The sequence below is a fragment of the Hypanus sabinus genome, chromosome 4, assembly GCF_030144855.1.
Source record: "Hypanus sabinus isolate sHypSab1 chromosome 4, sHypSab1.hap1, whole genome shotgun sequence".
Classification (NCBI taxonomy): Eukaryota; Metazoa; Chordata; class Chondrichthyes; order Myliobatiformes; family Dasyatidae; genus Hypanus; species Hypanus sabinus.
Genome location: NC_082709.1, coordinates 10,345,027 through 10,359,112, shown reverse-complemented (window position 1 = coordinate 10,359,112; position 14,086 = coordinate 10,345,027). Strand labels below are relative to the sequence as shown.

The 14,086-nt window shown below is 40.6% G+C and overlaps 1 protein-coding gene across 2 annotated transcripts in view; it reads right to left on the bottom strand.

Moving 5' to 3' along the window:
* The window catches only part of lrp2a (low density lipoprotein receptor-related protein 2a), a 393,751-nt gene that overhangs the window by 50,778 nt on the left and 328,887 nt on the right, over nt 1-14,086 (bottom strand). For both annotated transcript variants that reach the window (XM_059966386.1, XM_059966387.1), the window contains exons 62-65: nt 12,668-12,799; nt 11,598-11,741; nt 2,564-2,729; nt 1,073-1,201 (exon numbers count right to left, since the gene is read on the bottom strand). In XM_059966386.1, the coding sequence (XP_059822369.1) occupies nt 1,073-1,201; nt 2,564-2,729; nt 11,598-11,741; nt 12,668-12,799 (571 nt within the window). The remainder of the gene's footprint in view (nt 1-1,072; nt 1,202-2,563; nt 2,730-11,597; nt 11,742-12,667; nt 12,800-14,086) is intronic.

Below are 14,086 nucleotides of genomic sequence, written 5' to 3'. Positions count from 1 at the left end.
GATAGTTGGTCCCCCAATTTCTTTGAAAAGACCTAAATCTAATACCTCAAGCAAATAGTTCAGCATGCAGTTTGTAGATCTCTGAAGTATCAGCTCATTTCAGCTTAATCACAATTGAGATTCTGCCTCAAATTTCCTATTTGTGGTACCAATTAAAGCTAAAACTGGAATCAAAGCACTTAAATGAAGCAACAGTATAGAGTTTAAATTAATGTCTTTATTGCATCAGTTTTCAGCATTTTTCATGGAGATACCATTTTTTATATTTGTAGAACAGTGAAAGTGTAGGGAAAGTGAAAACCCTGGTAGAAAATTAAAAAAAAAAATCAGAGGTGCAAAGAAATTTTGGAACCTTCGTGCAGGATTCCCAAAAGGTTAATTTGCAGGTTGAATCGCAGGTGAAGAAGGCAAATGCAATACTAGCATTCATTTCAAGAGAACTAGAATGTAATGGATGTAATGTGGATGAGGCAATGCGAAGGATTCACTTGTAAAAAGTTTTGGGCCCCTTATTTAAGAAAGGATGGGCTGACTGGAGAGGGCTCAGAGAAGGTTCCTAAGTATGATTCCAAGATTCCAGGAATGAGCAGTGATTGAAGGCTCTGGGCCACTTGCTGGAATTTAGAATAATGGGAGCGGGTGGGGGGGGGGGTCTCATTGAAACTCATTGAAAGGCTTAGATAGAGTGGATGTGAAGAAGATGTTTCCTTTGGTAGGGGAGTCCAAGAAAAGAGGACACAGCCTCAAGATAGAGGAATGTCCGTTTAGAACAGAAATGAGGAAGAATTTCTTTAGCCAGAGGTTGGTGAATCTGTAGAATTCATTGCTACAGGTAGTTGTGGAGACCAAGTCATTGGGTGCATTTAAGGCAAAGGTAGCTAAGTTCTTGATTAGTCAGGATGTGAAAGGTTATAGGGAGAAGACAGGAAAATGGGGTTGAGAGGGAAATGGATCAGCCATGATGAAATGGCGGAGAAGACCTGATGGATCAAATGGCATAATGTGTTATGGTCTAAAAGTTAAGTATCTATAGTATAAAAATAAATTGTCTGGGAAACAGTAATTTGCTTACCCAAGTTTAGGATTTACAGCTATAGCAGCTGGTTGGTCCAGTTCAGAGTCAATCAGCCATTTCCTGTATAGCCCATTTAGGTCTGCCACCTCAATTCTGTTTGCGCCGGAATCAGTCCAATAAATATGCCTTGAAAAAGAGATGTAGACACCTCCTCAGTATTCTGTCTTGGACATACTGGACATGTTCCAACTTGTTATAACGTCCTTTCAACTGCTAACCAATTATAATTAGAACAGTATTTACATGAAAGACTGAACATTAAATAAGTAAGATGATCCTACCTTTCATTTCCCCTCACACCAGTCTGCTTTGCAGGTCTAATATTAATCAGCAAGTTTAGAACTACAATATGGTCTAATGGCTTGGTCATCTTTCCCCTGTGCAGCTAAACAGATGGCCGTAGATCCACCCTGAAGAGTTCCAGCATTGGCAGCGGTTGTAGATAGTAACATTTTAATTCCAAATACTCTAAGCCGTAGAGATAATGCAATGGAAAGGGGGAAAAGAAGCTGCTTTTGTGCAGGACAAAAAGCAAGGATGCAATGCTGAGGTTTTATAAGGCACTTGTAAGACCTCACAGAGTTTTGTGAGGAGTTTTGGGCCCCTTATATAAGAAATGATGTGCTGGCATTGGAGAGGGTTCAGAGGGTGTTCACGAGAATGATTCTGAGAATGACTGGCTTATCATATGAGAAGCACTTGAAGGCTCTGGGCCTGTAACCACTTGAATTCAGATGAATGACAGGGATCTCACAGAAACCTATCAAATGTTGAAAGGCCTCGACAGAGTGGATGTGGAGGGGATGTTTCCTATGGTGGAGGAAGATCAGAGGACATAGAATAGAGGGATGTCCATTTAGAACATGGATGAGGAGGAATTTTTTAGCCAGAGGGTGGTGAATCTGAGGAATTTGCTGCCACAGGTGGCTGGGGAGGCCAAGTCAGTGTGTATATTTAAGGTAGATTCTTGATTAGTCAGGGCATGAGGGATACGTAATGAAGGCAGGAGATTGGGTCTGAAAGGGAAATGGATCAGACATGATGGAATAGTGGAGCAGACTTGATGGGCCTAATGGTTTAATTCTGCTCCTACGTCATACAAGAACAGCAAGACTGGACTGCTGCTGAAGTCAGAGCATCTGCTACTCTGTTCCTTTCTCTGTTTCCTCAGTTTGAAACCTTGTGACCATGCAGGTCTTTGAACCAATTGTGATGAAGTATCCCCAGTAAACAATAACATGTTGTGGGATGTGCACAGGCTTAAAGGTTTGTAAAGATGACAGATTGATCTATTGCATCAGATTTTGGGTTGTTACAGGGAGGAAGAGGAGTTGGAAAATAAAACACCTGCTTCTTTGTCTTGCCAAAGAACTCCAGCTGACTGAACAAATTCAACAAGGTTTAGTGATTTTGACAAATCAAATCTTCAGAATAATCCTATTAGAATCTAAGTAAAAGCAATATCCTCCTTATATTTTTGCTCCTTACTTTCCAACCCAATCCACGGCAATGCCATCAGGTGTCACTATATAAGTCAGGTTTAAGTTCACTGGTACTGTTGGATTGCTTCCTCTGTCATCGAATCTTGTGAGAAAGGCAAACTTTATGGAGCCGGGGTTTGAGTCATGTCCCTGGACTGTCCAGTACACTATACCTGCAGAGAGAGAAGATGGTTTATATTAGATTTTCTTGTGTCTTCTAGTGCAGTGGATTTGTCTCCAGCATGAAGCTATGGACTTGTGGACTCTGAAGAAGGTAGTTTGCCAAGTTGCTCTTTTGAGATGGCGGAGTCCCTCACTCTGTTGTTGCAGGAGATACAATACAATGTCTTGCCATGATGTGGAGACTACTGTGATATGTATGTATATCACAAATAATCATTGAAACCTTTTGATTGGTGAAAGGCTTTGAGAATGTTTCCTGAGGGTGGGGAGTCGAAGACCAGAGGTCACAGCCTCAGAATTGAGGGACTTCCAGTTAGAATAGAGATGAAGAAGAATTTCTTTAGCCAGAGAGTAGTGAATCTGTGGAATTTGTTGCTACCGGCAGCTGTGGAGTCCAAGTCTGTATGTGTATTTAAGGCAGAAGTTGATAGAGTTTTGACTGATCAGCACATGAAGGGATATGGGGAGTAAGCAGGATATTGGGGATGAGAGGAAAATTGACTTAGCCGTGATGAAATGGTGAAGGAAACCTGATGGGCCAAACGGCCCAATTCTGCTCCTTTGTCTTATGGTCTTAATAACAGCTGAGGGAAGTTTCCTTGTTAACTTAATATTTACACCATTTTATAAATACTTTGAACATCCATGTTTAATTGTTTCATTGTTCAATTACTTAGGGAGCACGATGTCATCTGACAGTAGGGCTGATGATGACATTAGAACAATGATTGGGATTGCTAAATGCATGTTTGAGTGTTTGAGCAAGATAGTAAAGATTAACATCGTTTCTCTGAGTACAAACTCAGAGTGTTGCAGTGCTTCGTTTATTGCACATTAACAACTGGAAGCAAGCGTTGGACAATATCAAAGCAAAATGAGGTAAGTCTCAAGGCTGCAGAAATGTGGAATTTGAGAAGAATGATGAAAATATCGTGTAAGGACAGGGTAACAAATGAGGAAGGGTTGTGAAAAGTCGGAATAAGAAGAGAGCTCATATCATCAATCAGGAAACGGCAGCTGGAATTTCTGGGACATGTAGAGAAGTTAGAACATCTTGCAGTGATGGGAAAAATTGATGCAAGGAAAAGTCACCATTGACAGCGCATGAGTTATATCAAAGGATGGACAGGCAAAAGTTTTGAAGAACTTTTTAGAACTTTGCAGATTAAAGACAGGTGGAAGACCATAATCACCTACTGTACGTCATACAACACAGTACATAATGATGATGATGATAATAAATACTTTGACACTACAATTTCTGAAATAAAGGAAAACTTAATGAACATTGCATCAAAATTTAATACCAGGGCTTGAAGCTCAGCTGTGTCTCCAACAAGATGCACATTGTATATTACCAATTCAGGGCCCAAAACAATCCTTCTACGTGAGTCAACACTTCACCCGTGAATCTGCTAGGGTCGTCTGTTGTGTCCAGTGCTCGCATTGTGGCCTCCCCTACACAGTGAGACCCATCATAAATTGGGGGACTACTTCATCGAGCATGACTGCACTATCCGCCACAAGCGAGACTTCCCTGTGACCAAACGTTTTAATTCCAAATCCCATTCCCATTCCAACATGTTGATCTATTAACCTCTCCCTTAAATATACCCAATGACTTGGCATCAGCAGCCGCCTATGGCAACCAATTCCACAGATTCACCACTCTCTGGCTAAAGAAATTCCTTCTCAATGGACTTCCCTTTATTCTGAGGCTGTGTCCTCCGGACTCAGAGTTTCCCATCATAGGAAACATCCTCCCCACATCCACTCTATGGAGGCCTTTCAACATTCGACAATGTCCTAATACTTTGCTGAATGTTAATTTGGGTGGTGATGTTGCATCTTCACTGGTGAAAGGAGGAAGAAGCTCACAGTCTACATTACGAAAGCACGGCTAAAAGTGGCTGCAGAACTCAGTAGCATACTGAGAAGAAAGGGGAAATATATTGGGTGCAATGTGGTTGGGTCTTAAGAAGATAATTAAATTGCCATATCCAAGGCTTATGGAGTAGAAGGTAAAACTTTACTGTGAGTAAAAGACTATCTGGCCAGGGGTAAACAAAATAACTATTAATGGATATTTCTTTTCTGGTTGGCAAGATGTAATGGGTGCTTGTAATGTGTAATGAGTGTCACCGTCTCCAACTTTTATCTTAGCAACTTATAAAAATGGGTGAAATGATGGCATTAAAGGAATGCTTGCTAAATTTGCTGAAGATTCAAATACAGACAGGAAAATAAGAAACACACAGAAAGTGCTGGAGGACTTCAGCAGGACAGCCAGCACTGATGGAAAGGAATAAACAGTTGACCTGAGGAAGGGCCTTGGCCCGAAACATGAACTTGTCTATTCATTTCTACTATTGCTGCCTGAGCTGCTCAGCAATGTTCCCTCTAAAGTACGCGCATATGTGCACGCATGCACTCATCTTCTGCTACGAGTGCACAAAGGAATTTAAACTGCACACAAAAGGTTGTCACCCTCTACGTCGTTGGCATGTTAAGTATATTTCACAATTGTACACAATCACATTTCCTTTTCTGGTTTCTGACACAAATGGTGTTGACAATGTGGTGTTTGCGATGATTCGTCTGAGATTTTAGAACTGGCTTATTTATACTGAAGTTACTGATTCACTATGATGATTTCCAAGAAAGCAAAGGGCATGAAGCACTAAAGAACTGCTAGTTCACTTAAAGCGGAATGGCTTAATGAAACAGTAGAAACTGCTGCACCAAAAGCTCATAAGGTTAGGAACATACGAGAGATATTTATGCAAAATACAGAAACTGGTGTTTCCTGTGTGTATTGTCATGATGCAAAAGTTGCTGGAGAATTTGCAGGTGTGAAGAAGTGGAGTGATATTTGGAAACTTAACTTTTTAAAAGTCTAATTTAGCAAGCAAATCACAATTGGATGGTCTGCAAAAGCTCTGGCAATAAGATCCTTCATTACTTGCTACAGGCTTGCTGTACAGGTTGTTTATTATCCTAACAACAGCTTCAGGTTTACTTCCACTTAAAAATTTAGTGAGCACATGTTGTTGTCACTGGGCAAAATGGTGCACAGCACAAGATTTTTACACACACTAGTCATTACAAATTAGAGGGAACATTGCTTCTGAGTTTCTCCAGTATATTATGTCAGCCAGTGCTTTCAGATCACAAGAAATTACCACTGTTCAACATTCACCTAAGTTATATTAAAGTTCAAAGTATATTTATTTTCAAAGTACATATGCAGTATACAACTCTGTGATAGCCCTTGCTATCACGTTCGCTGTTGTGTGCTGGGGCAGCAGGCTGAGGGTAGCAGACACCAACAGAATCAACAAACTCATTCATAAGGCCAGTGATGTTGTGGGGGTGGAACTGGACTCTCTGATGGTGGTGTCTGAAAAGAGGATGCTGTCCAAGTTGCATGCCATCTTGGACAATGACTCCCATCCACTCCATTATGTACTGGTTAGGCACAGGAGTACATTCAGCCAGAGACTCATTCCACCAAGATGTAACACTGAGCGTCATAGGAAGTCATTCCTGCCTGTGGCCATCAAACTGTACAACTCCCTCAGAGTGTCAGACACCCTGAGCCAATAGGCTGGTCCTGGACTTATTTCCACTTGGCATAATTAACTTATTATTATTTAATTATTTATGGTTTTATATTGCTGTATTTCTACACTATTCTTGGTTGGTGCAGCTGTAACGAAACCCAATTTCCCTCGGGATCAATAAAGTATGTCTGTCTGAGGTTCATCTTCCCACAAACAAAGAAACACCATGGAACCTGTTCAAAGAAAACATAAAATCACCCAGCAAAAAAAAAACTCTCGCCAACGGCAAAAACAAGCAGAAAATACACAGAACCTTAAACATCAAACCACAGAGTCCTTGAACCAGTCTAGGAATGTTCAGTTCAGTTCAGTTTACCACTGTGTTGTTCATTGACTGCAGGCCGCAGAGCTAGTCTGGCCAGATCAAAGTCGCACAAAATAAGAAAAAGGAATAACCAGAAACCAAAAACACATCCAATTCACAAAGCATGTCAGTTAAACCTTGCTCAGGACCTCTCCTTTCCTCCCTCCCTCCTGCTGGAATATGCTGCAGTCAGAGGGAGGGAGGGAGGGAGAGAGAAGGGGACAGGGAGAGTGGAGGGAGGGAGATAGAGAGGAGGGTAGAGAGAGGGGAGTAGAGGTGGTTAGGGAGGGGGGAGACAGAGGGGGCAGAGAGGGGGAAGGGGAAGGAGAGAGGGGTGGGAGAGAGGGGGAGAGAGAGAGAGGGAGAGAGGGTGGGAGAGAGAGGCAATTTATAGCAGTTAATGAACCCACAAACTCACATGTTTTAAGATTTGGGAGGAAATCCAGTTCAGTAAGGGAAAACCACATAGTCACCTCATCAATATCACTGGGCAACGAAGATTTTGATTCCTGAATACTTTTGTTTGTATCTTGTGGATTTTGGGCTGCTGATCATGAAAATCACCATGACATTTCCCTATCATGCACTATTTTTAAAAAAAATAATTGCCTATATTTATTATTTCAATTCTTCATTAAAGTCAATTAAAATGTCGCTACAACGTAAGCTGTAATGTTTTTGATCTAGTCCAGACAAAGCGGACACTGCATGACATGACAGATTTTAGAAAGGCTATGTATTTCCATGAAAGGTTTCAATGTTTGAGACAGATGTTTTCTAGAATAACTGATGCCCAGATTAAGGAAGGCATTTTTGTTGGTCCACAGATTAAACAGGTCATCAATGACAGGCAATTCGAAGAACTTCTCGTGGGTCCAGAGAAGATCATGTGGAAGGCATTCAGGGATGTTGATGAACACTTTCTTGGGAACTACAGTGCACCAAACTATGTGAACTTGGTTGACAACAGACTTCAAACACACAAAAACCAGGAAATGCAACTTGTCACTAAAGATTCATTTTCTGTATTCCAATTGTAGACTTCTTTCCTGCAAATCTTGGCACTGTCAGTGACAGGCATGGTGAAAGGTTTCACCAGGACATTGCGGTCATGAGGAAACAGTATCGGGGCAACTGGAATCCATCAATACTGGCTGATTATCGTTGGACACTTAAGCAAGAAGCTTCTGACATTGAGTACAAATGAAAATCATCAACAAAACACTTTTAGCTTAGTTAACTATTACAAAGCATCAGCAAGTTATGCAATTAAATGTATTATCTTGAATAAAAGTTAATTATTTGTTTCCAAAATTCCAGGTGATACGAGCAATCTGAAATTATATTTGTATTCAGCTTCAAGAAGTCTAACATAAAATAATTTCTGAGGAAGTAGCACTTTCGGAAAAAAATGTTGTCCAGTGTGGTTTTAGTAGATTTAATCATACCCCCCTCCCTCAAACCTCTGTGAAATCTATTTCTCCCAGGAGTTAAAATCCTCTTAGTTTTCCTAAGACCATAAGATATCTAAGTCTGTCTGAGGCCTCTGTCGGCCAGAGTTGACCATGGATATTGTGTACTAGGCTGTCTAGATATGCAAGTGTGGGCAGTATGATATGGAATGCAAACTGTTGCCCATGTAGCATGCTCCCCCTCTCCACGCGACTGAAGAACCCAAAGGGACAGAAGAGACCAGTACAGTTTGGTACCAGCGGCATCGCAGGAGTTGCCAGTCAGCATTGAACTCAATGTAGGACTGCCTTAGGAACACCAGCTCTGGATTTTTCTCTCAGGGGTTACTCCTGAAGCCTTCCCCATGACTGGGTATAGCCACAAAACAGTGGAGGTTTGAGATCAGAGATTTCCTTCTCCTAGATGAGCCGTCAATCACATCTAGTCAACCAGTGACTGGTTTTAAGGTGCCAGTAACCCACCTATGCCTTTTCCATCCTAGTAGCTAAGCCACACGGAAGGCCAGGAATTGTATTTGGTCGTCAGAGACTGCTTTTGAGGTGTGTGGTTTTTGGAGAATGTAAAAGGTGGTGGGAGCTTATCCCCACTATGCATCCCTGATTATAACAACCTTAAGGAATCTGATGATAATGACAGAATGCCAGTGACATTAAACCTGATTCTGACTCTGAATCTGGTGCAAACTCTCGCCCTCTGCTGGTGCTCTAACAGATTGTGCATTGTGAAGTGTACCGTTGAGGGAATGTGCCATGGCTGCCTCCGAGGGCTGATGTGTGGTCAGGGGTGGATGGTGCAGCAGCTCATTTCTGAGATGTAGGCCATTTCTAGGAATCAACAACAGATCTTTCCTAAGGTGCCAGGAACCCACCTTTGCCCCTTCTCCTATCAGTAGAAATGGTTCCGCGGGGCTTAGTAGCTAAGCCATACGTGAAGGCCAGGAATGGGGTTTGGATATCAGAGGCTATTTGAGGAACACGTCATTGGGAGCACTTAATAGGTAGTGGGAGTTTGTCCCCATTACCACCCCGTGGTTATAACAACTTAGACATATATGAGCAGAATGAGGCCATTTGGCCCATCGAGCGTACTCTGCAATTTCATCATGGCTGGTCCATTGTCCTCTCAACCCCAACCTCCTGCTTCTCCACATAATCCCTTCCTGCCCTGACTAATTGGGAATCTATCAACCCCTTCCTTAAATATACATACAGATTTGGCCTCCACAGCTGCCTGTGGTAAAGAATTCTACCGATTCACCACTCTCTGGCTAAAGAACTTCCTCCTCATCTCTATTCTAAATGGACATCCTTCTATTCTGAGGCTGTGTCCTCTAGTCTTAGACTTCTCTGCCATAGGACATATCCTCTCCACATCCACTCCAAGGAAAACATACTGGATTTTTTTTTTTGCTTATTCCCAGAACTAACCAACAGATTTCTAATCATTGCATACAGATTTTTAATCATTGTCACTGTGGAAGACACTAGTGGTATGGTGGGAGTTCCAGGGGTTAGGGGTCATGAAGTGTGTGAAGTTGCCAATACTAGAGAGATGGTTCTTGGGAAACTGAAAGGTCTGAAGGTAGATAAGTCACCTGGACCAGATGGTGTACACCCCAGGGTTCTGAAAGAGGTGGCTGAAGAGACTGTGGAGGCATTAGTATTTATCTTTCAAGTATCACTGGATTCTGGAATGGTTCTGTAAGACTATAAAATTGCAAATGTCACTCAATTTTTCAAAGAGGGAGAAAAGTAGAAGAAAGGAAGCTACAGGCCAGTTAGTCTGATCACAGTGGTTGGGAAGATTGTGGAGTCGATTATTAAGGATGAGGTCTCAGGGTACTTGGAGGCCTGTGATAAAATAGGCAGTAGTCAGCATGGTTTCCTCAAGGGAAATTCTTACCTGGCAAATCTTTTGGAATTCTTTGAAGAAATAACAAGTAGAATAGAGAAAGGAGAATCAGTTGAAGTTGTGTACTTGAATTTTTAGAAGGCCTTTGACAAGGTGCCACACATGAGGCTGCTTAAGAAGCTATGAGCTCATGGTATTAAAGGGAAGATTCTAGCATGGAAAATGCAGTGTCTTATAGGCAGGTGGCAAAGAATGGGAATAAAGGGAGCCTTTTCTGGTTTGCTGTCAATGAGTGGGGCTCCTCAGGGGTCTGTGTTAGGACTAATTCTTTTTTTGTTATATGTCAATGATTTTGATGATGGAATTGATGGCTTTATTGCAAAAATTTGCAGATGATATGAAGATAGGTGGAGAGGCAGGTATGTTGAGGAAGTAGAGACACTACAGAAGGACAAACAGATAAAGAGAATGGGTAAAGAAATGGCAGATGGAATACAGTGTCGGGAAGTGTATGGTCATGCACTTTGGTAGAAAAAGTGAAAGGGTAGACTATTTTCTAAATGCAGAAAATACAAAAAACTGAGGCGCAAAGGGACTTAGGAGTCCTTATGCTGGATTTCCTAAAGGTTAATTTGCAGGTTGAGCCTGTGGTGAGGAAGGCACATGGGATGATTGCATTCATTTCAAGAGGACTAGAATATATAAGCAAGTATGTAATGTTGAGACTTTATAAAGCACTGGTGAGGCCTCACTTGGAGTATTGTGAGCAGTTTTGGGCCCCCTATCTTAGAAAAGATGTACTGAAATTGGAGAGGTTCAAAGGAGGTTCACAAAAGTGATTCAAGGATTGAATGGCTTACAATATGAAGAGTATTTGATGGATCTAGGCCTGTATTCACCAGAACTAAAAAGAATGAAGGATGTCCTAATTTAAACCTATCGACTAGTGAATGACTTTGATAGAATGGATATGGAGTGGATGTTTCCTATGGTGGGAGAGTTTAAGACAAGAGGACACAGCCTCAGAATAGAGGGATGCCCTTTTAGAACGGAGCTGGGGAGGAATTTTTTTAGCCCGAGACTGGTGAATCTGTGGAATATTTTGCCACAGGCAGCTATGGAGGCCAGGTCTTTATGTATATTTAAGGCTGAGGTTGATAGATTCTTGATTAGTCAGGCCATGAAGGGATATGGAGAGAAGACAGGAGATTGGGGCTGAGAGGAAAATTGGATCAGCCATGATGAAATGGTGAAGCAACACACACACAAAGTGCTGGGGGATCTCAGCAGGTAAGGCAGCATCTATGGAAAAGAGCACAGTCAACGTTTTGGGCCAAGACCCTTCAGCAGGATTCTGACCCTCTGCTAAATGGTCTCAGCCCGAAACAACGACTGTTTACTCTTTTCCATAAGTGCTGCCTGGCTTGCTAAGTTCCTCCAGCATTTTGTGTGTGTTGCTTGGATTTCCAGCATCCGCAGATTTTCTCGTTTGTGATGAAATGGCAGAGCGTACTCGATGGGCCAAATGGTTTAATTCTGCTCTTAAATCCTATGGTCTTATGGTATTCTCTCTATATTAGAGCCCAATTCTAACATTGTTTACATACTGAGATCTGGATCTTCTGTGTCCCAAATGTAGTCAATGGCTTTGATGTTCTCCTCATTATCAACATAGTCAGTGTATTGATGAAGTGTGGGATTGTATCGCCGAATTCCTTCATTGTCTGGCAAAAGCAGGATAGGAGGATCTCCTGAAAGTAAACAGATGAAATTAATAATATTTCTATTATAATATCACCAGCATGAGCATTTTACCATGCAAAAACTGCTCTTAGGCTGGCTGACTAATACTTCCATTCATCTTTCTTTTCTTTCAATCCAAACAAAGGATGTCATTGGAAACTCGATGATTCATTGTACATTTTTAATAAAGTATGTATGCAGTATACAACCCCGAGATTCAACTTCCACAGACAGTTATGAAACCAAGAAATACCATGGAATGTGCTCAAAGAAAACATCAAACACTCAGTGTGCAAAAAGGGGAACAAATCACGCAAATGGCAAAAACTGAGTTGAAAACACAGGATATAAAATTACAAATCATATTCAGTTTAGTTCAGCTGAGCACTAGCAGAATAAGACAAATCAAAATGAAACAAAATAGGAAAAAATATGATCTCTGAAACCTGCAACTGAAACTGCTTTGGCATGGGTATGTACGATCTTTCCTGCTTGGAGTTCAATGCTGTTGTTAGCCAGAGGGCTCACACTAAGTCTTAACCCTGAATTTAGGCTTAAATTTTATTTGGATGCAACGTTCCAATATCCACTGGTGATTCTTCTGTAAATGAACATCTTGGACCTCTTCGATCATGGAAAGTCATCTGAGGGTTGACATAAGAGAGGTCTTTAAAAAGAATGGAATTGATTCAGAGAGAATGGTGGGGGTGACCATAACTAGTTTATCAAATTAGAAAGAAGTCCAACAGAGAATTACTGCTTTTGCAAAAAAGTGGAAAGAACACTATCCAAGGTCAAAGTGAACAGCATAAATGCATTCAAGTCTGGACATTACATGATTGCAAACACTACAACTTCACTATATTCATTGTGAACAAAGGCACTGTTAATTAACACAGTAATTGATACAGAAAAGATAAAAAATTGCATTTACCTGTTGCAGCACATAAAGTACCATTCTCCTCAAAAACAGTTTCAAATCCCTCAGCACAGAAACATTCATAGCTTCCTTTGCTATTCTTACAATTGTGAGGACAGCTGCCGAAAATTTCACACTCATTGATATCTGAACAAGAAACGAAGATGTTCACAACTTACACTTCTGTTCTTCATCTACAGTATGAATAAAGCTGGCTCCCAATCAACAGTGAAAAGTTCTATTTGTAAGACAATCTTAATAACCTAGAGAAGTGAACTCTTTGCTGGATTCATTATCTATTTACTAATAGGGAATCCAAAATGTTACAAAGTATTCAAAATGTGAATGAAAATAACAGATTACATTTATATAACATACAATAGCAGATAATACCAAGAAACCCTACAAGTTCAATATCCATGAACTCCTTATCTGAAATGCCAAAATCCAAAACCTCCAAAATCCAATTCTTTCAAGCACTGACATGATGACATACAAGGCACTGGGAAGATTCCCAGGAAATGCACAGGTTTCTGCACACCAAAGACAGTTCTCAGAAGTGACCTCACGTGAACAGAAGTTAATGAAAAATAGAAAAACACTGCATAGAGTGAAAATGAAGATCTTGGTTGTGTATCACAAAAGTGATCTTGTCAGTATTGGGTGAGAATATGATTCTTAACGTTATGCTGATCATGAAGCAAACAAAAATCTATCATGACAAACTGAAAGTTGAAGGTAACTTGTGAACAGGTTGAAGAAATTTAAGAAAAGTCATGGCATTAAACTTTTAAAGATTTAAAAGATTCTAAAAGACAAAGTGTCTGCTGATCATGAAGCCTCAGAGAAGTTCATTGAAGAGTTTGGGAAGATTGTTGCAAATGAAAATCTAACACCAGAACAAGTCTACAATGCTAATTATGTTTAAATTTTACATAAAACCTAAAAAAAAGTAAAATACAAATACAGTGTACTGTAAAGTTTTAATCAAAACACAGCATCATGGGCGGAGACTGGAAGCTTGTTGCTTGCTGTTGTCCAACAGCTGATTCAGGTATTTTTTCGATGTTGTTGTGTTACCCTGCACACATTATATTTTCATAACGTTTTACTGTTAAATATGCGTGTGTAATGAACAATGTAAAAAAAAAGTCTGCACATAAATTCAGAGTTGGAAATGATAGTGATTCCTATTTATATTGCTACATATTCCAAAATACAAAAAGAATCTAAAATCTGAAACATTTGCACACCTAAGCATTTTGGATAAGGGGTACTCAACCTGTAGTGCGTTACATTAGGACTCGTGGTCTGCAGTTCGTTGTGTTTTGGATTAGTAAGGAAAATTAAAACAGAATTCCTGAGTTTAGAAATTAAAACGCAGAAGAAATATTTATCAGTGATGGAGTAAAAACAGGAACTGAAGAAGATGTT